This window comes from Argiope bruennichi, chromosome X1 (assembly GCF_947563725.1).
Source record: "Argiope bruennichi chromosome X1, qqArgBrue1.1, whole genome shotgun sequence".
In the NCBI taxonomy this organism is placed as follows: domain Eukaryota; kingdom Metazoa; phylum Arthropoda; class Arachnida; order Araneae; family Araneidae; genus Argiope; species Argiope bruennichi.
In genome coordinates, this window is record NC_079162.1 from 99,386,683 (window position 1) to 99,412,045 (window position 25,363).

Below are 25,363 nucleotides of genomic sequence, written 5' to 3' on the forward strand. Positions count from 1 at the left end.
TTAAATGTAATTAATTATAAAATCATTTTCAGACGGAAAAATAATCCTACAAACTCAATTTAAGAACCGTAGGAAAAAGTCTGTAACTGGAAAATGGGTCATTATAAATAATGTCATGACGTTCTTTCGCATTCGTGAATGGCGTGACTATGATGACACTAAATTTACTATTTCTGAGAATTAAGATAAAGCAATAAGAATTTTTTTAAAAAGCAAAAAGGGCATACAAAAGTTTGGGAACACATATCGCAGACAGAAATAAATCAAATAAAGTTAAGAAATGGTGAATTGACCTTCTAAAAATAGGGATAAAAAGATAAATAGTTTACTATAGGTATTCGATATCTTCAACTTCAATCTTTACAGCAATCCGAACAATTCTGCTTGCGATTGTCGTGACAGTCAACCATTTATAGATCATTATTGTATGCCATTAGGTGATTCGAAATCACTCGACATATGAAGGCACGCAAAAATAAAACAAGAAAAAAAAGTAATGGAAGCTCTGATTTTTTTTTTTTTTTTTTTTTTTTTGTAGCTAATATTGCGAACTAGCTTGTTTAACTTTCATTTTTCATTGCGATGAATTTATTCCACCTCATTTATAAAGATATTTAAAACAATTATTTTGAAAAATCAATTATCCTGAGCATTAAAAATCAATGATTCTTTAAATGCTCCGGATCAATTCAAACGTGAAAAATCAAGTGAATTAAGAAAACCCAATGAAATATTTTTATATAATGGTATTTAATAATAAATGAATATCTCATTTGTATTATATGTATTGTGCATTTAGATAAAACTTGTTCATATTTAAGATAGAAATTTTTCTCCGTGTTTCAAGTTCACCTAAGTTTACTTTAACGAGTATTTTAAGTAAGAAATAAATGTTAGTCCATTTCGTTTTTATTAATCATATTAACTAAAGCCGAAAATGAAAATGATTATAAGCATATTTTAAATGCTTTATTAAATGTGAAAGAATAATTTGTTAATAGATGAACTTAATGAACTTCGAGAAGTGTCTCTGAAGAAAAACATCATTTATAGTTTAATGATTTTAAACACGTTTTAGAGAGATCAGTTAACTAATTTCGAAAATATTCAATGTTTTGAATTCAAATTTTAGTGATCGTTTGGTCATTTCAGATAGATAAATATAAATGCATTCAATCTAAATATGTCTTTTTAAAATGCCAGATTTATCTGCATTCAATCCAAATATGACTTTTTGAAATGCCAGAATTATCTGCATTCAATCCAAATATGACTTTTTAAAATGCCAGATTTATCTGCATTCAATACAAATATGTCTTTTTAAAATGCCAGATTTATCTGCATTCATCCAAATATGTTTCAAGCACTGTATTCATCGAGATTTACATTTTAAAATTTGGATGAGATATGTTTCCCCTTCCTTTTACTTTCTCGTATATGAAGCACAGAAAAAAATTATATTGTAAACGCCAGAAAAATTAAACTTCTAGATGTTGATATATTGCAGAATCGAAATATAAAAATACATACAGATGGTTATAAAAATAATGGAAACACCTTAGATTTATAAAGAATCTTTTATTAGTATAATGTAGGACCACCTTTGGCATGTAATACAATTTAGATTCACCTAGGAATCGATTCATACAAGTGTTGAATAGAGTCTAGAGGAATATTGTGCCATTCTAGAGGAATATTGTGCCTTCCTGGAGATATTGTGAAAGTTCTGGGAGAGACTCCGGTGGAGGATATCGATTCCGTATTGAACGCTCTAAAATCGACCATAACGGTTCACTTATATTGAGGTCGAGTGACTGTGCGGGCCAAGGCAGATGTTTAACTTCATCTTCGTGTTCATCAAACCATAATTGAACAAGTTTTACTGCATGGATAGGTGCATTATCATCCTGGAAAATTCCATATCCTTCAGGAAACAAAATTTGCATCATAGGATGGACCTGGTCTGCTAAGATTTTTCTATACTTCTCCCCAGTAATCCTTCCTTTGAGGGTTACGATTGGTCCAGCAGAAAACCATGACATAACAGATCCACCTCCATACCTGATAGTTTGAAGGAGACAATCATGATTATACGCTTGTGCAGGTGTCCTCCAAACGTGCACCCGTCATGTTTGTAGGAGAAAGTGTGAAGCACGATTTTTCAGACCATATTACTTTCTTCCACTTATCAATCGACCAGGTTTTGTGAGTGTGGCACCACTGTAGACGATGTTTACCATTAACATCTGTGACAAGCGGCTTGGGAAATGCTGCTCTGCCATAAATATTCTGTTTATTAAGGTGCCTTCTAACTGTAATCACTTACACTGGAGAATCCAGATGAGCTCTTCGGTCACTTTTGCTGCAGTTGTTCGCTTTTTACAATCCGCTTCAATACCCATCGGTCTCTTTCACTGAGCTTCTCTTTCCGCCCACTATTTTGCTTTCCCGAGCTTGCCTTGCCGCTCTGTGTGTATGCTGTCGTAACTTTAGACACCGTACCTCTAGAAACGCCTAAAAGTTGGGATGTTTCGGTCACACTTGCTCCAACTAGAGGGCTCTTTGAAAATCTAAGAGGTCCAACATTTTACGCTTTTGAAAAAAAAAAATCCAATAATTATAGAACTTTAATAAAGCTAACACATACTACCAAAATATATACATTGCAATTTATAAAAAAAACTGGTGGCTATTATTATATTTTAATGCTTACAAAGCGCATTCAAAAATGTCGCTTTTATTCTCAGGTGTTTCCATTATTTTGATAACCACCTGTATATCCGCATTTCAGACTTCCTTGCATAAGAAAAACCCATTTTTGAAATTTGGTCTGTCTATGAATAAAATAACTCAAACACGTACTGAACTTGTTCGATGAAATTTGGTATGTGGCCTTCATATCAAATTTATAGATGTCTATCAAACTTTGGACGAAATCCATCTGTAGGAAGTTTGTCTGTGTTCATATGTACATAATAATTAAAAAACATGGCAAGTTAGATAGATAAAATTAGGTTCTCAATTTTATCATCAGAATTTTGGACTAAATCTGTCAAAGAATTGACCGTCTGTTGGTTTATATATTCGTAATTCGATAACTCAAAAATAGCGTTAGATAAATGAAATTTTACTCGTAGTCTTGTAGCCAAAATTGCATATATGAATCGAATTTCGGTTCCGATTGCTCTAAAATAAAGCGCCAAGAATGCTTATTCGGTTTTCTCCATTATACTACGAAGTACAAAATGCGCCATTTTGTGTCGGTACTTACTAATGTCGGTGAAATGAAGGGAGAGACTGTTTTTATCATGCCGACTTTCCTGGTAATATTTAAGCTTTGTCGTCATCTTCCTAACTTCATGATGCATTGAAATTATGCTGACAAGAGGGAACAAAAAATACAGTGCTATATTATCTATGAATATGAAAAATTAGAGAGGAAAACTTTCCTGATAGTTCCTCATAGACACTTAAATTTCTTTAAAAAGAAAAAAAATTCTGGATTTAATTATTTTTTAAAAATTTAACTTAACATGAAAGCACATTTTATAAACAATGATTGCAACAAAAAACAGCGGGAGTAGTCTTCCCAAAACTTTCTCGCATACTATGTAATAAACTTGACATACCAGGGAATGCCTTACATGGCACTGACGTACAATAGTTACGAAATATTAACTTTTGGCTTGAATTTAGTATTTTTATTGAGTCCATCATGGCATCCTTGGCCATCTTTTTGGCGATGAATCCCTGGCATGAGTTAATAGTATCCTAAAATCGAATTTGGGCTGTAGGGCTCGAATTAGGCTTTTTTAATTGGGGTTTTTCAAAACCGATCTAAACAAAAAAATTAATACAAAACTGCGCTGATAGCCACAAAATCACATATCAAATTTGATATACTTAAGTCACTGCGTTTTTGAGTAATCACGTTTACATGTTTCTGAACGTATAGACAGACAGATAGTCAACCTCTCGTGGATTTGACTCAAAATTTTACAGATGTCTATACTATTGTTGTTAAATCTGTGTACCGAATTTTATCTATCTAGCTCTATTCATTTTGTAATTATCGTGTTAACTTGTATTCTGACAGCCGGATTTCTTCAGAAAATATTTTGTTAAAAATTTGATAGAAATCTGCAGATTTGATGTAAAGACCATATACCAAATTTCAAACGTCTAGTCTAAGCGTTTTTGAGTTATCTTTTTCACAGACAAAGAAACAGACAGACAGACGGACGGATATTTTCCAAAAATGTGTTTTATGAACTACCAAAATATCGAGTTTGAATTTTTTTTTTTTTTTTTTTTTTTTTTTTTACGATTACTATACTTTCTTTACACCATATGTGCGAGAAAGTAAAAAATGAAACACATTTTGAAAAAAAAAAATCCCTCAATAATATATTTACCAAAGTTACTGTGTTTCAAGATTCTAACACTTCTTTTTCCCTTTAAAGGAAGTCATCGAACGCCAGCTGGAGAGCACAATTAAGCAAAGAGATCTGCTAAAAGAAGAAATTCAAGCTCTGACAATAGATGGAGAGCTGCTTCAAAAGCTTTACGCTCAACGAGATGAACTTTTAGGTAAGAAGGAAAAAAGGAAGGAACACATTCAATCTCTACATTCTAACTTTTTATATAACTTCTAACCTTTTATACTTTACTTTTTTATACTTCTAATCTTTTATATAAAGTAACATCATCAAGAATTCAAGAGCTGTAGAAAGGAAAAAAATTTCAGATTCTTAAGGCTGAATATCAAAAGTTCCTATACTGTAGTTTTATCTTTACTAGTTATCGTTATTGCTTTAGTTTCAGTAGAATTGGCATTTATTTTTAATCGTAATCGATTTTAGGATGGGCATAGTTGTTTGAACGCTGCTTAAAAGATGAGGGTGTCATCCTTCTTTTAAGAGAATGGAAACTTGAATTAATATTCTTCCGATATCGAAAACGAGATTCTGTCGACAAACGAACAAAACAGACAGCCCGTGCTAAAATAAAAGGGATGAAAATGTACAAAAAATTGACAGATTGATCGGCCAGTTTGTCAAATGAATATCTTATTACAATGGATTTGTGGCAATGGACTTTTAATGTTTGAGCGATGGTGAGACGATGAGAGCGACAACTTAAAAGGTCTCATTTTTTTAAAATCACAGTAGCGTCAGAATACAGGGTGTTTCAAAAAAGAATGATACGATATGAAACCTTGATAGTTTTTTATGAAGTCAAGGTGACATAATGCAACAAACTGAATAATTTTCACAAAATCTTAAAGTTCCTTATTATAAAGATTCTATGAATCCTTTATCAACAGCAAGGACAGCAACCAGACGACAGCTGAATTCACTTCATATTTTCTTCAAAGAATTGTTCTAGTTGAAATTCACTGCCATTGTTATGCTATCTGACATAATGCAACAAACTGAATAATTTTCACAAAATCTTAAAGTTCCTTATTATAAAGATTCTATGAATCCTTTATCAACAGCAAGGACAGCAACCAGACGACAGCTGAATTCACTTCATATTTTCTTCAAAGAATTGTTCTAGTTGAAATTCACTGCCATTGTTATGCTATCTTTCACTTCATGGATATCCATCGATAAAGGAATGGAGTGATGTCTATCAATAAAAATACTTTGGTTAAGTTCAACTATCGTCTGGACATTATCCGTGCTTATGGCAATGATAGCAAAACAGTTATAATAATGCTCTGAAATTTATTCCATTATTTTTCATGTATTTCGTAACAAGTTAAGGTTTAGAATTGGATCATTCGTTTTGAAATACGCTGTATTTAATTCAATGCTACAAATTTAACATGCTTAGATCATGAAGATGGCATGATCACAAAGATAACATGTTACGAGTGATGAACTTTTGATGAAATCGGGTCATAAGCCCATAACCTTTCCTTTGATCGGAATTTGGAATATATATTTAAAAGGAAAAATGTAATAAAACTGAGGAGATAATATTCTTTGAATCTATCTGAATTTATATTGAGTGACTTAGTGATGGAATTGGGAAATTGGGAATATTTAATTTTCTGAAGATTCGTTTTATATTCATATTTGATATTTTTTAAAGACGCCAGAGGTCAAATGAATACTTATTGGCCCATTCTGGTATTTTACAAGCTCCTGAGTCACCGTAGGCATTTCATCGGACTATAAAATCTCAAGGTCTATCCCAAAATAGCCTTCATATGGCTTTAAACAAATTGATGCTGAATTTAAAAAATTATTCAAATAAAAAGAAATTTATACAACGTGAACAGATTTTTCTATTTAAAATGGGAAAGTAGTTTAAATTTTTAGAAGGTATATTTAGTATTTTCTGAAAAACTGCTTTTTACATTCCACACCGATCCAAATAGTTGTAAGGTCAATTAAATGCCGACTAGAAGGCCAAATTCCTCAGCAATCCTCAATTGGGTAAAATTCGGTTCTACAAATGCATAACAGGGGTGGTGTTTCAACTAGAATTATTTTTCATTCTACAACAGCCTGGACAGAAAAGTTAGAACATGAACTGCTTAATGTGCATGAATATATTAAAATGCATCTCGCTTCTGGCTTACCACGAATAATAAATTTTTTTGAATTTGTAAATGAACATCATTGTGTTTAAACGTGATGCCCCCGCATAGATGCCAAGACTTATTTAAATTAAATTTAATGAAATAAACTGAAAAATTTTAATGAAATAATCTCTCCTTGGATAATGAAAATTACATTTTAAACATCTGCTGGAAAATTGGAAAATTATTTAAATACTCTTAGAACTGTTCATTAGATTTTCCTCATGTAATAAAATACCAGGTATTGTATCCCGAATGACTTATTTTAATCGATGATATGATTAGAAAATAATGACGAATAATTCATTGTAGTATATTGAAAGTACTTATTGAAAACTGCATTCAAAAGCAACTTCTCAAAATCCTCAGGCATTTTGTAATGAAAAGGCATTTATTTGAAATTGAATGCAGGATATTTGTTTATCAAAGAAGCTTGCAGCTGCGACTCTTTAAATTCACCAGTGTAGAAGGAAATTAATCGGATTAAAACACACATCCATACACACTTAGCCTTTCTGGAACAATCTGCAAGGACGATTTTCAGCCACTCCATAAGGAGTGATGAAAAGGCACTTTTATTCCCTAGCGTAATTATTCCGCCTCTGTTATCCGAGAACTAAGCCTTCCACCTGGCTCACAAGCCAATCGCAAAGAGAAATTGCAGAGCAGATCAAAGAATGCATTTATTTGTTGACTATAGCTCGAACATTTTATTGTAGAGCTTCTTAAATTAAAAGCCTAATTTCAACAAAGAATTTGGTAAATAACATGAATCTTTACTTCTCAAAATCACGAGCACATTACGTTTATGTTACGTTTTTAAATCTTAGTTACTAAAAAATGTTCTTTAATTTAAATAATTAGTTCAAAAAACACTTTTGTTAAGGATTATAAAATATCAATTTTTATCTTTATTCATTCTTTAATTGCAAATTTATTATTATAAATCTTCAAATTCATTGTCAGATAGGGCTATTCGTGTAGAGACAAAATTAAATTTAATTAATTAACTGACATTTGAATCTTGAAATATTAAAATAATAAATTGTCATCGGGAACATACAGTTGTGCAAAATTTTAAAATTACCAGATAAGGATGTGAGAAAAAAATATTTCAATATTTCGTCTATACGAATACGAAAGGTCTCAAGAGTAATAAAAATGTTTAAAAATAATTTAAAAGACCATCTTAATTTGAAAGACTTCAATGCGGTTTTCCGAATACTTTTAAAGAAATTTACTTTTAAATATCACGCATTAACACTTCTTTCCCTCCTTTAAATTTGCAACATACACGAGCCCAAATGCTTCGCTTGTATAACGGGCTTTTATAATCCATCTACAGAGAGCATCATAACTTTTTATTGCCAGAATTTCGTCTTCCATGTCAAAGGCGCCCAAATTTAAATTCCATCTATAACATGTCTGCTTTTCTTGTTAGATCTAGCAATGGGGCCAAAATCCTCAAACTGGTATGGAACTGATAATTGTGGAATGAGATGCCAGTTTAGGTGCTGGCCTTGTCATCTGCTTTCAATTAAAATTTGCTAGATTTGTGCCATTACGAATGTTGCATTAAAATAGGATATTTATCCGAAAAAAATCAGTGTTACTTTAGCTCATTGTATTTATATTAATGATGAAACGAAGGCAAAGGCGATATAAAATAGGAAGTCGATCTAACAAATCAATACTAGTTTAACTTAGTGTGTTTAATTTAGTGATTAAGCAAAGGCAGATGTGCTGTAAAATGGAGTGATTATCTGGCAGCTCAGTATCAATTTAGTTCACTGTATATATATTGTATATTAAAAAAAGGTTGATATATTGTGTTGTAATTAGTTCATATCTTCTCGTGTTGAATATGTTAGGACACAGTCAGAAATGACTATGAACGATTAACCAATTCTAGGAATTCTGGTAAACCGTTAATGGTTCAATGCTTTCAAATCCTTCTTGCACCTACTATAATATAGGGTATAGCATCTAAAAAGTCAAATTTGCTATCCATGGCATAGTAAATTATTTCTATGCCTTGCTTGCTCTTCTTTTTTTTTTTAAGCCACTTCTATCTTCCTCATGTAGGATTAAGTATGGATAACTTAATCTGGAATACAAAATATAGCCATTTTCTTTGATTATACTATTTAAACAGTGATGGCCTGATGAATAATGCACAGCCACTGTGAAGCTTCTTGATGAAAATTAAAGTATTTATGAAATTGCATTGAATGTCTTTCGAACATATTGAGATCCAAATCTTTTTAATTAAAATTTAAGATGATTCAGAATATTGTGAGGTAGCTAAGTTTCATTGAGGAAGAAAGAGCACGCCGAAGTAAAGTTTATCAAAATCTCATTTTCAAAAAACATTTTGTGCCATTGCAACACCTAAACACTATTTCTAAGTATTCGTCAATTATTGCAACTGTTGTGCTTTTCATTCATATTTATCTCATGTTACTGACACGAAAAAGCACAATATCTCAGATGGCGCTTTTAATTTCGCTGACTTTGCTTTTACACCGTAAGGTATCCTCTGGGGGGGCAGCTCAAAAATGGGTATGAGAGACTTCAGTTCATGGTAATTGGTTCTCGTCGCCCTGGTGGGTATAGAAATAGTGTGGGATTGGCTAACCGTTGATGGGACGTGCCTCCCACGGGAATAGCTGTACTGTGGCCCATGATTATTTTCAGGACTTAGTCATAGTTCCCATTTCTGCTGTTATGGCGTTTTGGTCAATCAATTTATCCAAATGTCTATTGGTGGAGCGTACTTGTTGTTGCATCGTAGGGTATATACCATCTGTGTAATGTCTAGCTTAACACATTCGAACTTTGAATCCAACAAGAATGCTAAAGTGTTTGAAGAAGGACTGGAAACTTAATGAAAGTTATTATGCTCCTTAGAAAATAATAATTTCAACCAGATTTTTCGATATTTTTAAGTGACCATTTCGAACCTATGCTACTTTTATAAATCTTTTTAATACCATTCTTTTGCCATTTCATGTTTTGTACTGTATTAGGACAAGATCTCTTGTTTCAATAAACTATTATTTACGTATTGAAATAAATACAAATTTATTTCTTTACTGCTTTGATTGAGTGATTCGCTGTATTAATGTCCTATTTAAAACTTTAAGCTGATTTTAGGGAATGAATCCAAATTTCGGTGTGTTGTCAGATGAGAAGGAGCACTGATTATTCGATATTCATTTATTTATTACCAATACAAAAATGTTTGAATCACGATAAATTTATTACTTACCTTATCCATATGGATGGTATATCAAGAAAAATGAGTATCGAACTTGTGATTTCAAATATGAAACTTTACTCCAGGATGTTACAATCCTTTTGTTTTACCTATATAAAGGAACTGAACTCTGGACCTAATTATAAAATGTTGAAGTACATATCTGAATATTATTATTATTTTGAAGTACATATCTTGACATTTGTATCTGACAAGATATTAGATCATGCAAGAAAATAAAAAAAATACCATATAAAGAATTTTTTCATTTTTAAGTTGATGTAACGGAAATGGAGATTTCTAAAATATTTTTTTTAAAAAAAAATTGAGAATTTTTTTGTTTACAATTAAATGTTATAGCTTTTACGCTTAACGGTTAAAATAAGAATTTTTAAAAATTTTTATAAATGACATTTCCAGAAATAAAAACATGATTTTTGTGCAAAATAGTCCAATTTTAATTGTTTCATATTTGTAAATATGGAACTTTTATTTTATTTTTCCCTCACTTCCTCATGAGATAAAGTTTATTATGTTTGTTTTCTCGACGAAAATACATCATTTTAATATTTTCAGTGCTTGATCATCATTTAATTGATTAATTAAATTATATTTTGATATCATTCGAGTGGCGCTACTTGGTAGTGAATTTGGGAAACAAATGATTTCAAGAATCATAAACTTTCATCAAACTAAGTAATAAATAATTGATTAAAAGTAGGAAATAATTAAAATAAAGTCATTCTCCTTTTAAGTAAGTTAATCAAATCATTTAAAAAGATTATTTTTATTAAATTTATTCATTACTTTAATTAATTAGCTGAAGCACTGATTACATTTTAACACCAAATTAAAATGCTGAGGCTATATATATTCAAGCGTTCTATAAATAAGTTGCTTCAAAATTTCATTTAAAAGTAATTTCAGAGAAATACTTTCTAATTAATGAGGCTAAACATCAGTTACTTAACTTGAGTAATTGGTAGTGATACGCGATACCTGAAAGCAGGATGCATTAAATATTACTGGAGATTGAAGATCCTGAAGTCTATTGATCGTAGAATCTGAATATGGTTTCCCTTGTGTAATGTTTGAATGCCATAACAGATGAAAACTGCCTTGGAATGGAAGTGTAAATTACACCAAATGAGGAAGTTCATAGTTTATGTCAGAGTATCAATTCACTAGAAATGTGAGTGATTAAAATTTGAAGTTGTCTGCTGTTAGGTTAAATGCTTAGTTTTCCTCACAGTTTCGGTAGAACCAAAAGCCATATAAGATACCTTGGGATAAAGAATGTTCATTCTTGCTTCATTTATTCTCTAAAGCTTCTTGTTTCACGAGAGAGATAAAGAAATGAATGAAATGGAACCCAGTTTAAATGAATATCCGGCTTCATAATTGCGAGCAACAAAACGCAGTTACAAGGTTAGATCAATGAAGGAATGTCGTTTAATTTTAGATAGAGCTGACATTATCCTTGATAATGCTACAAATCGTAAAGAAAAATAAGTATATTTATCGATAGTAAATGTATCACTTGAAATTTTTCCTTCACTTTTACTTATATTTATGGTAAATGCAATAAAATAAGAGTTATAGTCCACGATATTGCCTGCTCATAATTCGGATATTTTTGACGTTTTCAGCTATAAATATCAGATCAAATCCGATTTAAAAAAATTAAAAACTGATCACATTTTTTTCTGTGATGATAAAACGAATGATACCAATTTAAAAGCAGAGATACTTTATTAAATATTGATATTTTAAATTTGTCCATTTCCAAACAATAAAATATGCGTAGCAATTTTTTATTTACTTCATTTCTTTATTTTTAACCCACATAAGAATTAATCTCTCTAAAGACGAAAGCATGAATTTGGAAATAATATTTTAAAGAATATTAAAATGGGATTTAAATTTGAGTTGAAGGTGAATTTTTATTTTTATAAAAGTATCTGAGCATAGAAAATTGGTTTCTGATTGAAATTTGAGCATATGCGTGAAATTATCTCGGTTGAAATATTTACAGATAAAAAAACTATAGTTTAAGTGAAGTGTATTTGGTTTAAAAAGGAAAATTAATATTAAATTACTGCTTATAACGGTCAAAGCTCTGAGAAATGTATATGATATTAATTAAACAAACTTTCAAGACAGAAAAATGTTTTCTCTTTTCTGAATATGTGTCTTTTAAACAATCATATATAGACACTAAATCGTCACAATTATTCCTGGTAAATTTGTGTTATTACTTTCTGAAATTAATGAAAGTTTTGATCTTTTGTAATAAAAGTCTCTTTCCTTTTCTTTCGAATTTATATTTTTTGACGATATGCACGGAAAATGGAGCAATTTACCAAAGCTTTGATAGTAAATTGTACTGCATATATTAAATGAAGAAGTAAAAACTAGAACAAGAAAATGCGTAAAAAAATTAAAAACTATGTAAAAAAGCAGAAATTTATTAATTGAAAATAACTCTTATTGGGGGCACATCAGACATGAGAATGAAAAGTTGTCCTTATAAATAAGTAAGTTCTCGCTTCCCTGATAAGTATAATAATAGTGTGGGGCTTATCTGCATTCATTCCTACTTCATTTGTGGTGAGCGTATGGACTGCACCGTAATGGGAGTCATTTGGCGTACATTTCATTTTCGATGATGCTGTCGCACAGTCCAATCTTCATGTAACCCTGGACACTTAGGTATGGCGGGAGTGGGTCGTTTTCTGGTTAATTATTAACTGATATGGTGTTTTTGTTTTTAAAATTCGTATATGAGTGTATCAAAAATATATTGAATTATCACTGTAAAGAGATAGCAACTTAGTTGCTCTTATAGGGACACTACTTGCCATCCTGATAAAGCAACATATCTTCACTATTAATATAAGCAGGTGTTATAATAAGTTTTTCTGATTACGTGTGTGTTTCAATCTTAGATTACGTAATGCGCGTTTTTGAGTGCCCTTACTAATGAATTGACCACTTCCTGATGATTAAAAGCAATGCAACTCTTACATTGGCTTATCAAGATTGCAAATTATTATCTGTAGACAGTGGTTTTTTTCGCATAGGCGCTGAGGCACTTACCCGTAACTCGAGACTTTGGATGAAATCAAAATATTCTAGATTTACATCAAAGTATTAAGTTAGCTGCGAATCTAAGACAAAGGATAAGGGTTGGGGCCTCAAAACAATTTTGAGCCTGTTGTCCCAAATTATTAAAATATGATGTTGTCTACAATTCAGGCATATACCTTAAATGGCAATTTGACCTTTTCTTATTGATTGCTCGACTAGTTGTTTTAACCTATTTTGAAATCTAATTCGAGTGTGTATGAGGGGAGATGTTACAATAAAATATTTTCTTCATCTTGGTATGAATTCATACTTGACTTGAGTATTTTTTTACATCGCAATATATTAATATGGATACAATGCTTATTAATATGTTATTCTAAAAGAATACAATAAAATACTTTATTACTAAAAGAACCCTGGTTTGACATGAAGATTTGAATCATTTTATCAGAATCAATGTCTAGAATTTTTAACATTTAGATCCCTCATTACAAATAATTCTTAAGTTTTCACCCTTTACTAATATATGTGCATTAATTTTAATGATATGTAAAGACCCTAGCTGTCCTATACTGTATTAACAATTCTTATACCTATCTTAGAGCTTCTCTGAACTTTAAAGTAATTACGTTATTCATCTGATGGAATTATTTCTAGACAGCATTTTCGGTGGAGCGTATGGAAGTGAGAGAGAAAACAGGCTCGAAAAGGAATACGATTTCCTTCAAGAAAGGAAAAACCATATTGATCAGGCTCATTTTAAATGGAAGCAAGCTCAAATCATGGTCAAACAGGCCTGTGCTCAACTCGGTCTTGCTGTTCAGAAATGGAAGGAACTGTTAGAGATACCGGAGAAGTAAGTATAGAAAAGTTCTGAAGAATATTTCATAATGCATGTATTTAAGTATAAGTATAAATGCAGCATTAAGTATAAGTATAAAAGCAGCATTAAGTATAAGTATAAAAGCAGCATTAAGTATAAGTATAAAAGCAGCATTAAGTATAAGTATAAATGCATAAGTATAATGCATTAAGTATAAGTATAATGCATTAAGTATAAGTATAATGCATTAAGTATAAGTATAAATGCATAAGTATAATGCATTAAGTATAAGTATAAATGCATAAGTATAATGCATTAAGTATAAGTATAAATGCATAAGTATAATGCATTAAGTATAAGTATAAATGCATAAGTATAATGCATTAAGTAAAAGTATAAATACATAAGTATAATGCATTAAGTATAAGTATAAATGCAGCATTAAGTATAAGTATAAATGCAGCATTAAGTATAAGTATAAATGCATAAGTATAATGCATTAAGTATAAGTATAATGCATTAAGTATAAGTATAATGCATTAAGTATAAGTATAATGCATTAAGTATAAGTATAAATGCAGCATTAAGTATAAGTATAAATGCATAAGCATAATGCATTAAGTATAAGTATAAATGCATGTATTTAGCATTATAAATTCATGAGTAGGAGATTTTCCTACCTTATACGTTCGGTTCTTTTATTAAAACAGAAATATTTCTATTGTTCTGTACAGATAAGATAGAGTAGAAGTATATTTAATTGGATAATAAGTTTTAAAAAAATGAAAAATGATTTAGAAAACATTTTAAAGGGTACGATTTAAAAAATGATAAAAAACAGTGAATGCTTTAATCCTTAAATGTCAAGTGTTACTTTTTAAGCACCATACCTAATTTTGTGTTTTAAAATATTATGAGTCTAAGATTAAAGCTCCAATACCTGTTGATGTATATAGGATATATAATGAATATGCTATTTAATAATTCTACAGTGTACTCCTAATAGTACGACTGCTTATGCTAAAACAATAATAAACGGATACATTTTAATTGTTTTGTTTTGTGAAGTAATAATTTTACTTACTTGCATTTTTGTTTTGCTTGCATAATAGAGAATACCATATTTTTTTGTAATGTTGAATATAAAGTTGTTAATTGAAAAACAAGGTATTTTCTATGTTTACCATCCACAAAGCTCTGCTAGCTCACGTGTCGTCCTTGTCAGCTGAACACGGTTCAAAATTAAGAGGTCCGTCCCAAAATTGCCCTAGTCTTGCTTTAAAACGTGACGTTAATATAACGAAACTAAACCAAACTAAACTATCTTCCATAAGGAGTTACTTTTAATCTCTTCAGAATTAGTACTAGAGATAACAGAAATCACTTATCACTATAAAAATTACTAGAAGTTTATTTATGTAAATCATAATTTTTAAACACTCAAGGAATTCATTCCTCAAAATGAGAAATAATTTTCATTGATACTACTCACCTTCGGCAAATATATGTTTGGCATCATATCAATAGTCAGGGCAACCAACTGTAATTAACTACATCTTATCATAACAAAAGTAGATACTACATGTTGATTCATAAGTCTCCATACAAACAGCGAATGCGGTGACTAATTTAGTTTCCCTTTCGAGGAAGATAAACCAATTGAAACAAAGAAAGAGTGGATTTGAATTATTCTATTCACTTAGAATGGTACCATTCTTCATGTAATTTACTCCTTATATGAAGAAAGCACAGTATTGAATATAGAAAATAGTAATGCACAGTAATTAATATAGAAAATAGTAATGCACAGTAATGGATATAGAAAATAGTAATGCACAGTAATGGATATAGAAAATAGTAATGCACAGTAATGAATATAGAAAATAGTAATGCACAGTAATGAATATAGAAAATTGTAATGCACAGTAATGAATATCGAAAATAGTAATGCACAGTAATGAATATCGAAAATAGTAATGCACAGTAATGAATATCGAAAATAGTAATGCACAGTAATGAATTTAGATAATTGTAATGCACATTAATGAATATAAATTTCAATGCACAGTTTTAAATATAGATAACCTATATACCATGGTATAATAAAATTTCATCTGCTGCCACTTCTGATCTTCTAATCTGCTGACTTTTCGACGGAATTTGATTTTTTTTTTATCAATTTCATGATTAGTTTTATCACCGTGTCATGAATTACTTGTATTTTGTGCATTACATTGAAAGTATACGCTACATTTGTGTACAACCGACCACTCTTCCTCCAGTGAACGAAGCATTATCGACAAGATTTCTTTTGGCCAATTACCGCCTTTATCCCATCCATCTACATCACTGGCCACTTCTCCGAAATGGCATTCACTTAAGGGATTAAGGGATGCCTATTCCCTCCTCCCGACTCTAGGGACACGGTATGCTCAAAACAATTCCTACCAGTAATCAACACTCTCTGAGTGCACGCATCAAGGCTGAGTGTATCGATTGTTATCCCAGTCAACAGAATATTGTCAATCTGTTCCTTCTCCGTCAGTGGAAAGTCTTTTCACTTGGTTCACCTTCCTGGAAATGAAAAATAAATGACTCGCCGCTTTCACCATTGTATAAAACTTATGACTCGCACTGTATTTCAAATTATACTTTCCAATAAGCATAGAACATCATTAGTAGAACAAAGCAGCGAATATAATTAGCGAATAAAATGGATGAAATCTTTCTATCGGTGGGGGTTGAGGAGCAGGTTCTTGACTTTGGCAGTTATTTTAACTATATAGATTTGACTCATTCAGTCACATTTTGTCAAAACTCTCCAAAGCACCATTTTCATTCACCCTTCATGATGCACTTCCCTTGACTTTCTTGCATACAGGCATGGTAGGGAGCATTTTCTGCTTGGCGTTCTAGTATAGTAAGAAGAATCGATTCGGGCCTTTATGTTTGATCGATCTGTACTAAATCTGTAAACTTCAAAAGTAGAATATTTGCTCCATCACTGAAATAACATAGTTAAATATATTAAAGGAAATATATATTTTTTTAAAATACAAATATCTGATTTTTTTTTTTTACGTATGGCAGTTCGGTACATTTATCTTCCCATAAAAGAGTACATTTTGAGAAACTTAAAGAGATGAAACTGTGCTGTCGAATTGATGTAATAATAAATTATGAATTGTTCGAATATGCTAGAACTGATAATATGTATGTAATGATATCTTTTTATCCAATTTAAATCATAATTAGTTTCCTATTTTTTATCTTTAATTAGCCCATATTACTTTATTCTAAAATTTTCTCTTATTTCCTTATCCAAATCCAACTTTTTAAAAATTATTTCTAACATACGCTCAAAAAAATTTGCTGACGCTTTAGTTCTCACTCTCCAAGCGAAGGGATTAAAACTCTAACACCCACAGTTTCCTTTCAAAGGTACCTGATCAATCGTTTTCGACTTCGATGACAATATTACAGGAACAAAAAAGCAGAAACAACATTCTTCTGAATTTAGATCCACAATACACGCCAAAAGATAAATTTAATATAAAATTACAGAAGACATTTTTGATTTATATGTGAACAAATATTTCAAAACTAATTTGCAGGTAACAAAAGTTACTTAAGTTTAACTGAGATCTGTTTTTATATGATAGATTTTGCAATATTCATTTGTGTTAATTCATATAATTATTAACTTACTAAGTTTCAGTTATCTTCTTTTTTTACACATTTTTTTTTAGTTTGAGATTTGAAAGAATTCATTTAACAAACAGAGAGGGATAGATTTTTTAAGAGAAAATTCTGGTAGCATAAATTCTTAAAAATGCACTTCTTTCATATATAAATGAAAATAATCTTAATTGTAATTTAACATCGAATTAATCGTAATTTAAACAAGATAACCAAATTAAATTCTTTTGAAAAGCCTTAAAAACATTGAAACCTTTAGGTAGATGCTTTACTTTACCTATTTATTAATACAGTCTTGCATGCCGTTGCTTAAAAATAAATATTGTCATAGTATGAAATAGATGACTGGGAAAAAAGCTGTCCTATCACACAGAAAGATTTATATTCTGCATTGTTTCATAACAATCAGTTTTTTTAATAAAGCATTAGTTACAAATAAAACATTTTTTTCTTTTCATAAGAATTCATCGTATTCTTTTTCATTATTTGCTTCATAAAATTAAGTAAACAATTCTAGATCTGCAGTTCAATTAAGAGTTGGAATCTTGTTTTGTTCAGGGTAAAGTGACGCTATTCAGAGCCCTCTGGAACCCATTCTGCCCATAGAATTTTGATGAAACTTGGTATAGAGGTTATATGGACCATGGAGGGAAAAATTTCTCTATCAAAATAAATCTTTCTTCAGTCTTTTTTTCTTTAAACACTTTGGATATCTTATATGTGTGTTACAGGAACGGACAGTTTCCCTATAACCTCTCTGTAGCATCTTATAGGCTTCAACTGATGATTTTTAAAGTAAAATAAAAATTTCAATATTTTTGCCTCGTAATACATGCATTTTCGGCATAGGCAAAAGTGAAACAAAATGTATTTGGCCGGTAACCGAGACCGCAACAATGACATCATAATTGTCAAACATGCGTTATCCATTCTTTGCCTATTCAATACAGCCTGCAATTTTAATTTAATTTTTCCTGATTTTTTTAAAAATTACTTTTACAAAAATTATGATCATTCTTTATTGAATAGCCTTCATACTAATGTTAAATTCTTGATTTTGTCTTTTTTGTGCAAGAAACATTAATTTTGATTAATTGATTCTTATTTTGATGACAAAAATTGTGTAATACGAGTATTTCTTATCCAATTAATGGTCATGTTTAAAACCGAATATCAAACTGAGATTTACTGAAATTTAATCGAGCTTTAAAATTCAAAAACTAATTTGTATAGATGATTGAAACAGATTAGACGAGCCACAACAGTTAAAATACACAGTGTTCCACAGACTTGTATATGATATAAGGTATATCCCAATAATACAATCCTGAATATAACTATAACTTAAAATACAAGGTATTTTTCAATTACATTTTTCTGTTTTTATATTTATAATTACATTTTTCAATTCCTTTTTTTTTAAGTATTTAAAAACATTTAACTTATTTGTGCAAAACCGAATATCACTTTAAAGCTAAATTCTGATAATTAAATCTCTGCATTTTAAGAGAGGATTTATATAGTCTTAACATATATAACATACATTCTATAATAATGTAATCGCTCGTGGTTTTATCTTTATTTACTAGAGGTATTACTAACTATAAGCTTTTGCTTAAAGGAAATCATTAATTTTAATCATAAGAGAACAATCTAACGCAAAATACGCAACCAAAAGTTTCTTTCATTACGACCACAAATAAAAATATCGACAAAACGAAGACTTCGTTTGTTATTTCATTAAAGTCTTCAGACTGGTAATTGAGGTACATTTAAGATGTTTCATTCCAAACATTCTACATTAAGGCAACGAGAAAGTAGGAAATTAAGTAGCAATTAGCTAATGACTATTCAATTTATTCTTTTTGTGACCAATTAAAACAACCTAATTTCGGTCCAAATGCAAATTAGATCTAGCATTTTGTACTAAATAGATCCGTTTAAACAAATGAAGGAAGAATGCTACAATCTAAAGATTATAACAGTGTTTTTTAAGTTAGATACTTTGCATTTTATTCTCCTTTTTTCAAATAATTTAATGTTTTATTTCCTCTATTATTTTTTATAATTTTGCAATTTTTGGTTAAGGCCTTACAGACAAGATTGATTGAAATTCTGATATAGTTGTTTAGTTGGAAGTTGACTTGAAATGTTATTTACACTGAGTGGATATAGTGAAATGTATTTAAACCACAAATAAAATGTTTCTTATTCTCGTATTTTAGATTGAATAACGTGAAAAACATGCAGGATCATTTTTACAGAATCTATTTGAAAGTTTACGTAAAATTTTATACCAAACCAAACGTGTTTTAATGAGTGCATATAAAATTTACGAAAGTAAAATTAAAGCAGTTAATATAGTCACTCTATTTTTATAAAATATTTTACCCATCGGTAAGGTTGGAGTATCTAAATCGTTAATAGGTGTTCACGTCACGCAAGTTGGGAAAAGTGTGCAGACCAGTTTACAGAGACAATTGCGGATTACATGGATGAAGGACTTGTCACTCATATGTTGATAAGGGTTTTGACCAGGGATAAAAGTAGAATAAACACTCACTTAAGGATGACAAATGAACTGAAGATATTGTGGTGGATTGTTAGGAGCGATGACAGAACCTGGGACCTTGTGGTTCGCAGCCCAGTAACATGACCACGATACAAAAGCAATTGCTCGGGCAACGTAGCTTTTAACTGGCTTATAAGCTATTCACAACAGACTCTCCCTCCAGTGAGTTGGAGGTGAGACGAACGGTATGGCTGTTGAGTGGTGATGTATTAGCTTTCGATTCTAATGCGCCTGCGCCCATTTGAGTAGCGCCAAGCATTATGGCGAGCATGTGTGGGTGAGTGGTTGCTGATGCTGTTGCTGCGTCAAGTGAGTCTGACGACTTTGCGTTGCTGCGTCAAGTGAATCTGACGACTTTGGGTTGCTGTGGGTAGATGGCGCCACAACAGCTGTAAGAAGGTTGAAGTTTCCTCTTCGAAGATCACCAATGTGGTGAATTGTATTGAGCGAGGATAGAACCTAGGACCTTGTGGTTCGCAGCCCAGTAACATGACCACGATACAAAAGCAATTGCTCGGGTAGCGCAGCTGTTAATTTTCTTATAAACTATTCACTACAATATCTACGAATTTTAGACTTGACTAGGACTTCGTGTTTAACATTAAGGTATTTTCCCCCTCGATTGAATTGCGACACTGTCAAGTTTGAGGGTACTGATTTAGATACATCAAATAAGAGTCAAATAAGATCTTTATCTAAATACTATAATAGAAATATGAGAATAGTCGAGATGTGTGTTATTGTTCAGATTGTTATTTCAGTTTATAACAGTATATAAGATACTTTTTTACTTAAATAAATATTTGTGTCTTCTATTATCATAAATATCTTCTTATCGAGAGAATCTAGCAACATAGTAATACTGGGGATCCATTTATTCAATGTAGTGTGCATACCTCATATCTATTACATATACATTTTTGTCTTTCGAAGTAATAGTAATAAGTTCCGTATTGATTTAATGCAGTGATATGGAACAGAGATACTACCTTGCAGCAGAAACAAGAAATAACCTTGTAGCAGCTAGCCAAAATCTCCAAGGGGCTCATGGATTTCTACCTAATATCACTTTCCCATACTGCGCAGAAGATGAAGTGGATACACTTAATAAGGTAAAATTTTAGAATGATATTTATTTTTGAATGTTTAACTTTTGTTTCCTCAAGCAATCTAAAAAAATTAAATTCATTTTAATATGTGTTAAACATATCTGAAATTATGATTAATATTAAAACTACGGTTATCTCTTTATATATATATATATATATATATATATATATATATATATATATATATATATATATATATAAACTGAATAAGTGGTCTCTACTTATAAAGTTGCTTATGAATTTTTAAATATTTGAAGACTTTCATGTAACATTATTATCTTTCGAAATCAGTTATTAAAGGTATTGTTCTTTGCTATACATTGAGTAATTACACTCGAGTAACTTTTATGAGTTAAAATATGTAAGCATTTTTTCTTTTATTTTAGATAAAGTTAAGTCTATTAAAAAATTAAACTTTAAAATGCTTCAAACATATCTAAAACAAGGATAAATATAAAAACTGTGATTATTCCTTTTTTTGTATACATAGAAACTGAATAAGCTTTTTCTACATATAAAGTTGTTTATGAAATTTTTACTATTTGACGGCTTGAATATAACGTTATTATCTTTCGGGATGAGATATAAGAATATTGTTCTTTGTAAGACACTGCGTGATTACACTCGGCACTGTATACACTGAGTGATTACACTCGAGTAAATGTGATAAAATATGTGAGCAATTTCTCTTTTATTCTAGATAATGTTTCTACGCTATTTCGTTTCTCTTATTTTTCTCCCATGCCTCAGAATTTCCTCTTAATAAAATTATCACGGTAGATTGCCTTTAATCGGGCTATACTTCTTACCATTAAAAACAAAGGATATTACAACGAAAAGTGTGATTTCGCTTCTACTGAAACAGCAAGCTTTGGGAGGAATAAAGAAAACGAGATGCAGCCCATCTAGAAAACAAAGCACAGACATTTATGCTGGTAGCGGTAATTAGTCGTAAATAGAAGAGAATTGTGTAATAGGAAACAACGCTGTCATATGAAAGTTTTTTAAATAACGATAGTTATGTTGTTATACGACAAGCGTCTTGAGTTTATGCACTTTAGGGGAAGTTTTTGGATAATTTCATCTAAAGTACAAGATAATTATTTTAATTCTATATAAATGGTTTTGAGAGAAGGGTAATAAAGGGAGGAAGAGAAGTGGAAGTAAAAAAACCAGTGTTCACATTAAAGATTATGAATATGTGCCTATCAAAATATACTATATCTTCAAATAATAGGTCATTTCGATCCGGTGCATGAAGATACGTCTAAGCCTACATTACGAACTGTAAATGTTTGCATTCATTTTTATTTGTTCTTTGTTACTCTAAATAAATATCCCTCAAGGTGATTCTCTAATTTATTCTCTTTTTCTCCAAACATGCTTAAATCTTAACAAAAAATAATACTAATAAGTAATTAAAGCAATAAAATACTGATGCTAATAAAATATAACTTGAATACTAATAATTAATTAAGGCAATAAAACGAAAAAAAACGAAAATCAGTCTTTATTTATGAGCAAATTATTAAAGTGAATTTAATATTTATAATAAAACAATAAAATAAAGGGTGTCCCAGAATTAACTCAAGATTTGAATTTGACACCATTCGCGCAGTAAAGTGTTGGCAACCCTATTAAAAAACGTTTGACAGCTGACAGTTTAGGGTTAGTAAAAACGGAGCGTTGCATGCTAGAACAACGTGTTTTCATTGTTGAACAATATTTCAAAAAGTCTGGGAGCCAAAGTTCGAGAATTTAAGAATTGGTACCATAGATCCGTTGAGATTTCAGAATTGGACCCGTGTGATTTAACACCATTTGATTTCTTTTAATGGGGTTATTTCAAGTCAAAGGTCTATACCAACAAGCTCACAAGCACGCGTGCATTGAAAGAGGAAATTCAACGCTACATCAACGAAATTCAGCCCCATTTATTCAAAATGGTCATGGAAAATTTCGACAAAAGAGTGCGTATGTGCCAGCAAAGCTGTAAAGACCATTTGCCCTATGTGTTATTCTGTACATAACCCTATACTGTGTACGTTACAATTCAATAGAAATATAAAAATTTAAAGAAAAAAAAACTGTTTTTTTTTATTTAATTCTAATCTTGCATTCTTACTTTGTTCTATCGTGTAACGCTCCAATTTTACTTACCCTAAACTATCAGCTGTCAAATGGTTTTTTTAATAGGGCTACCAACACTTTATTGCAGGAATGGTGACAAATTCAAATCTTACGTTAATTTTGGGACAACCTTTATAACCAATGGGAATTGTAAAAAGGATTAATTATGCAAATTTCAATGCGATCAAATTTTATTTCACTCTGTGACAATATTCTCAAAGTTTCATGTAGTTAATTTAGTTGGAAATAATTATACTTAACGTTCATCAAAAACGCTATATGCTTTGAGTTAAGCTCTATTAAGAATTTTTAAAAAATATAGCTCATCATAAAAATTACTTTATTAATAAATATATCGATGAAAAAAAAGGATGGATAGCAAAACTCATTTTCAGTAATTTAAATTTCTTTTTCTTATTACTCCAAAACTTACAAACAGATTTGACCTTAAAACATCTAATTCCAATAAATTCACAAACTATACCATTTTTGCTATGAAATAAAACAGCTCAGCATTACCAATGAAACAGCAGTTCAGCAAAGTGAAACATACAGTCAATAAATAACCAAATATCAAAGGATAGAAAAGCGTAATGAAAAAAATTCATAGCCTTAAAAATGGAAGCAAATAATTTTTTAGATATAAAGGTGGAACCGACGACATTATGATTGTATCATTTATAATATAATAACAAGGAGCACAATATAAAAGTTCATAATTATTTTCCGTGGAGTTATCCACTGGCCAAAGTGCGAAGCAAGAATGCAACACACTTTGGCCAGTGGATTGTCAAATTACTTTCATATAATATAAATATTTCACAATCCTGAAAGGGATATGCGTGAACACTTTTAGGTTCATAGCCGAAAAAAGTTAAGATGATGTAATTTATCTTATTAACAATCATTTTTAAATTTGACGATAATTAATAAAATACTTGTATATAACACTTCAGCTCCATGCAAAAAGTTCTTGGCTAGTCACGTTTTTGGTTTGTTAATTAGATTCAAAATTTTAAAAAATTGCCAATTCAAATTTTATCTGAAATCTAGTTTATCGTTTTATTTCTTCCAGAATAACAATTTAAAAATTATAATTCGTTGTTTCTTCAGTTTGAAAATTGGTTAGCTAGAGAAATAATATTATACGGTGATAAAAACAGTATGTCAGTCGAAATATTTTGTAAAATTAAATTTTGTTCTATACAGGCTTATTGATTCTTAATTTAGCCTGATATACTTGCCAGGTTAAATTAAGAATTAAAATTCACTACTATACAAATTTCAATATGGGGTTTATTCAATTTATTTCAATACAAAACAATTTGTTTCTAAAATTAACAGGACATTTACAACTAATTTCTTTAAAAAAAATTTATGATTATCGAAAATTGTGCAAAACTGTCTCGTTGATAGATTTAGAAAGATCTTAAGAAACAGCCAATACTTTTTATACTTTTTGCCCCAAAAAGGACAAAAATAATATATATTAATTTTTAAATTTAAATTTAGTTTTTAAAATTTCTTACTTTGATTTTATGTGGAGTCAAAGAAAAAGAAATAACAAACGTTATTAAGTTTACAAATGGTATAGATTATAATATAGATTCTATTAATCAATAGGTCAAAATAAAGTTAATATACTAAATTTATTTGGATGCAAAATCGATGATGTTTGTTTAGTTACAATTAGTATCTATTGACCGAACGTAGGCAACTTTAGGAATTCCTAAAACCCTTTGAGAAGTGAAATTAATACAGTAAGAGATTGAATTCAACTAAAATTTATTTCAAATGAAAATTTGTTTTATAATCAATTTATTTAACGTTGATGCATATGTTACCGTTAAAGTATGAAATATGTTATTTTATAGAATACCTAGTTATTCCATGAAATAACTGATCGTGTCCGTTAAAGTGTAAAACTCTCTTCTATTTCATGGTTTAACTAGTTATTTCATAGAATAACGATCTGCAGCCCGTTAAAGTGTAAAATAATCTATATCATATATCTCGAACGACAAATACATTTACCTTCCACCCCTACTGCACTTATGTTTTTGTTTGTTTGTTTTAGAAATAAAAA

The 25,363-nt window shown here is 30.2% G+C and overlaps 1 protein-coding gene across 2 annotated transcripts in view; it reads left to right on the forward strand.

The window, feature by feature from the left end:
- The window catches only part of LOC129958617 (paramyosin-like), a 224,330-nt gene that overhangs the window by 93,532 nt on the left and 105,435 nt on the right, over positions 1–25,363 (forward strand). For both annotated transcript variants that reach the window (XM_056071216.1, XM_056071217.1), the window contains exons 6-8: positions 4,464–4,590; positions 13,602–13,800; positions 21,006–21,150. In XM_056071216.1, coding sequence (XP_055927191.1) covers positions 4,464–4,590; positions 13,602–13,800; positions 21,006–21,150 — 471 coding nt within the window. The remainder of the gene's footprint in view (positions 1–4,463; positions 4,591–13,601; positions 13,801–21,005; positions 21,151–25,363) is intronic.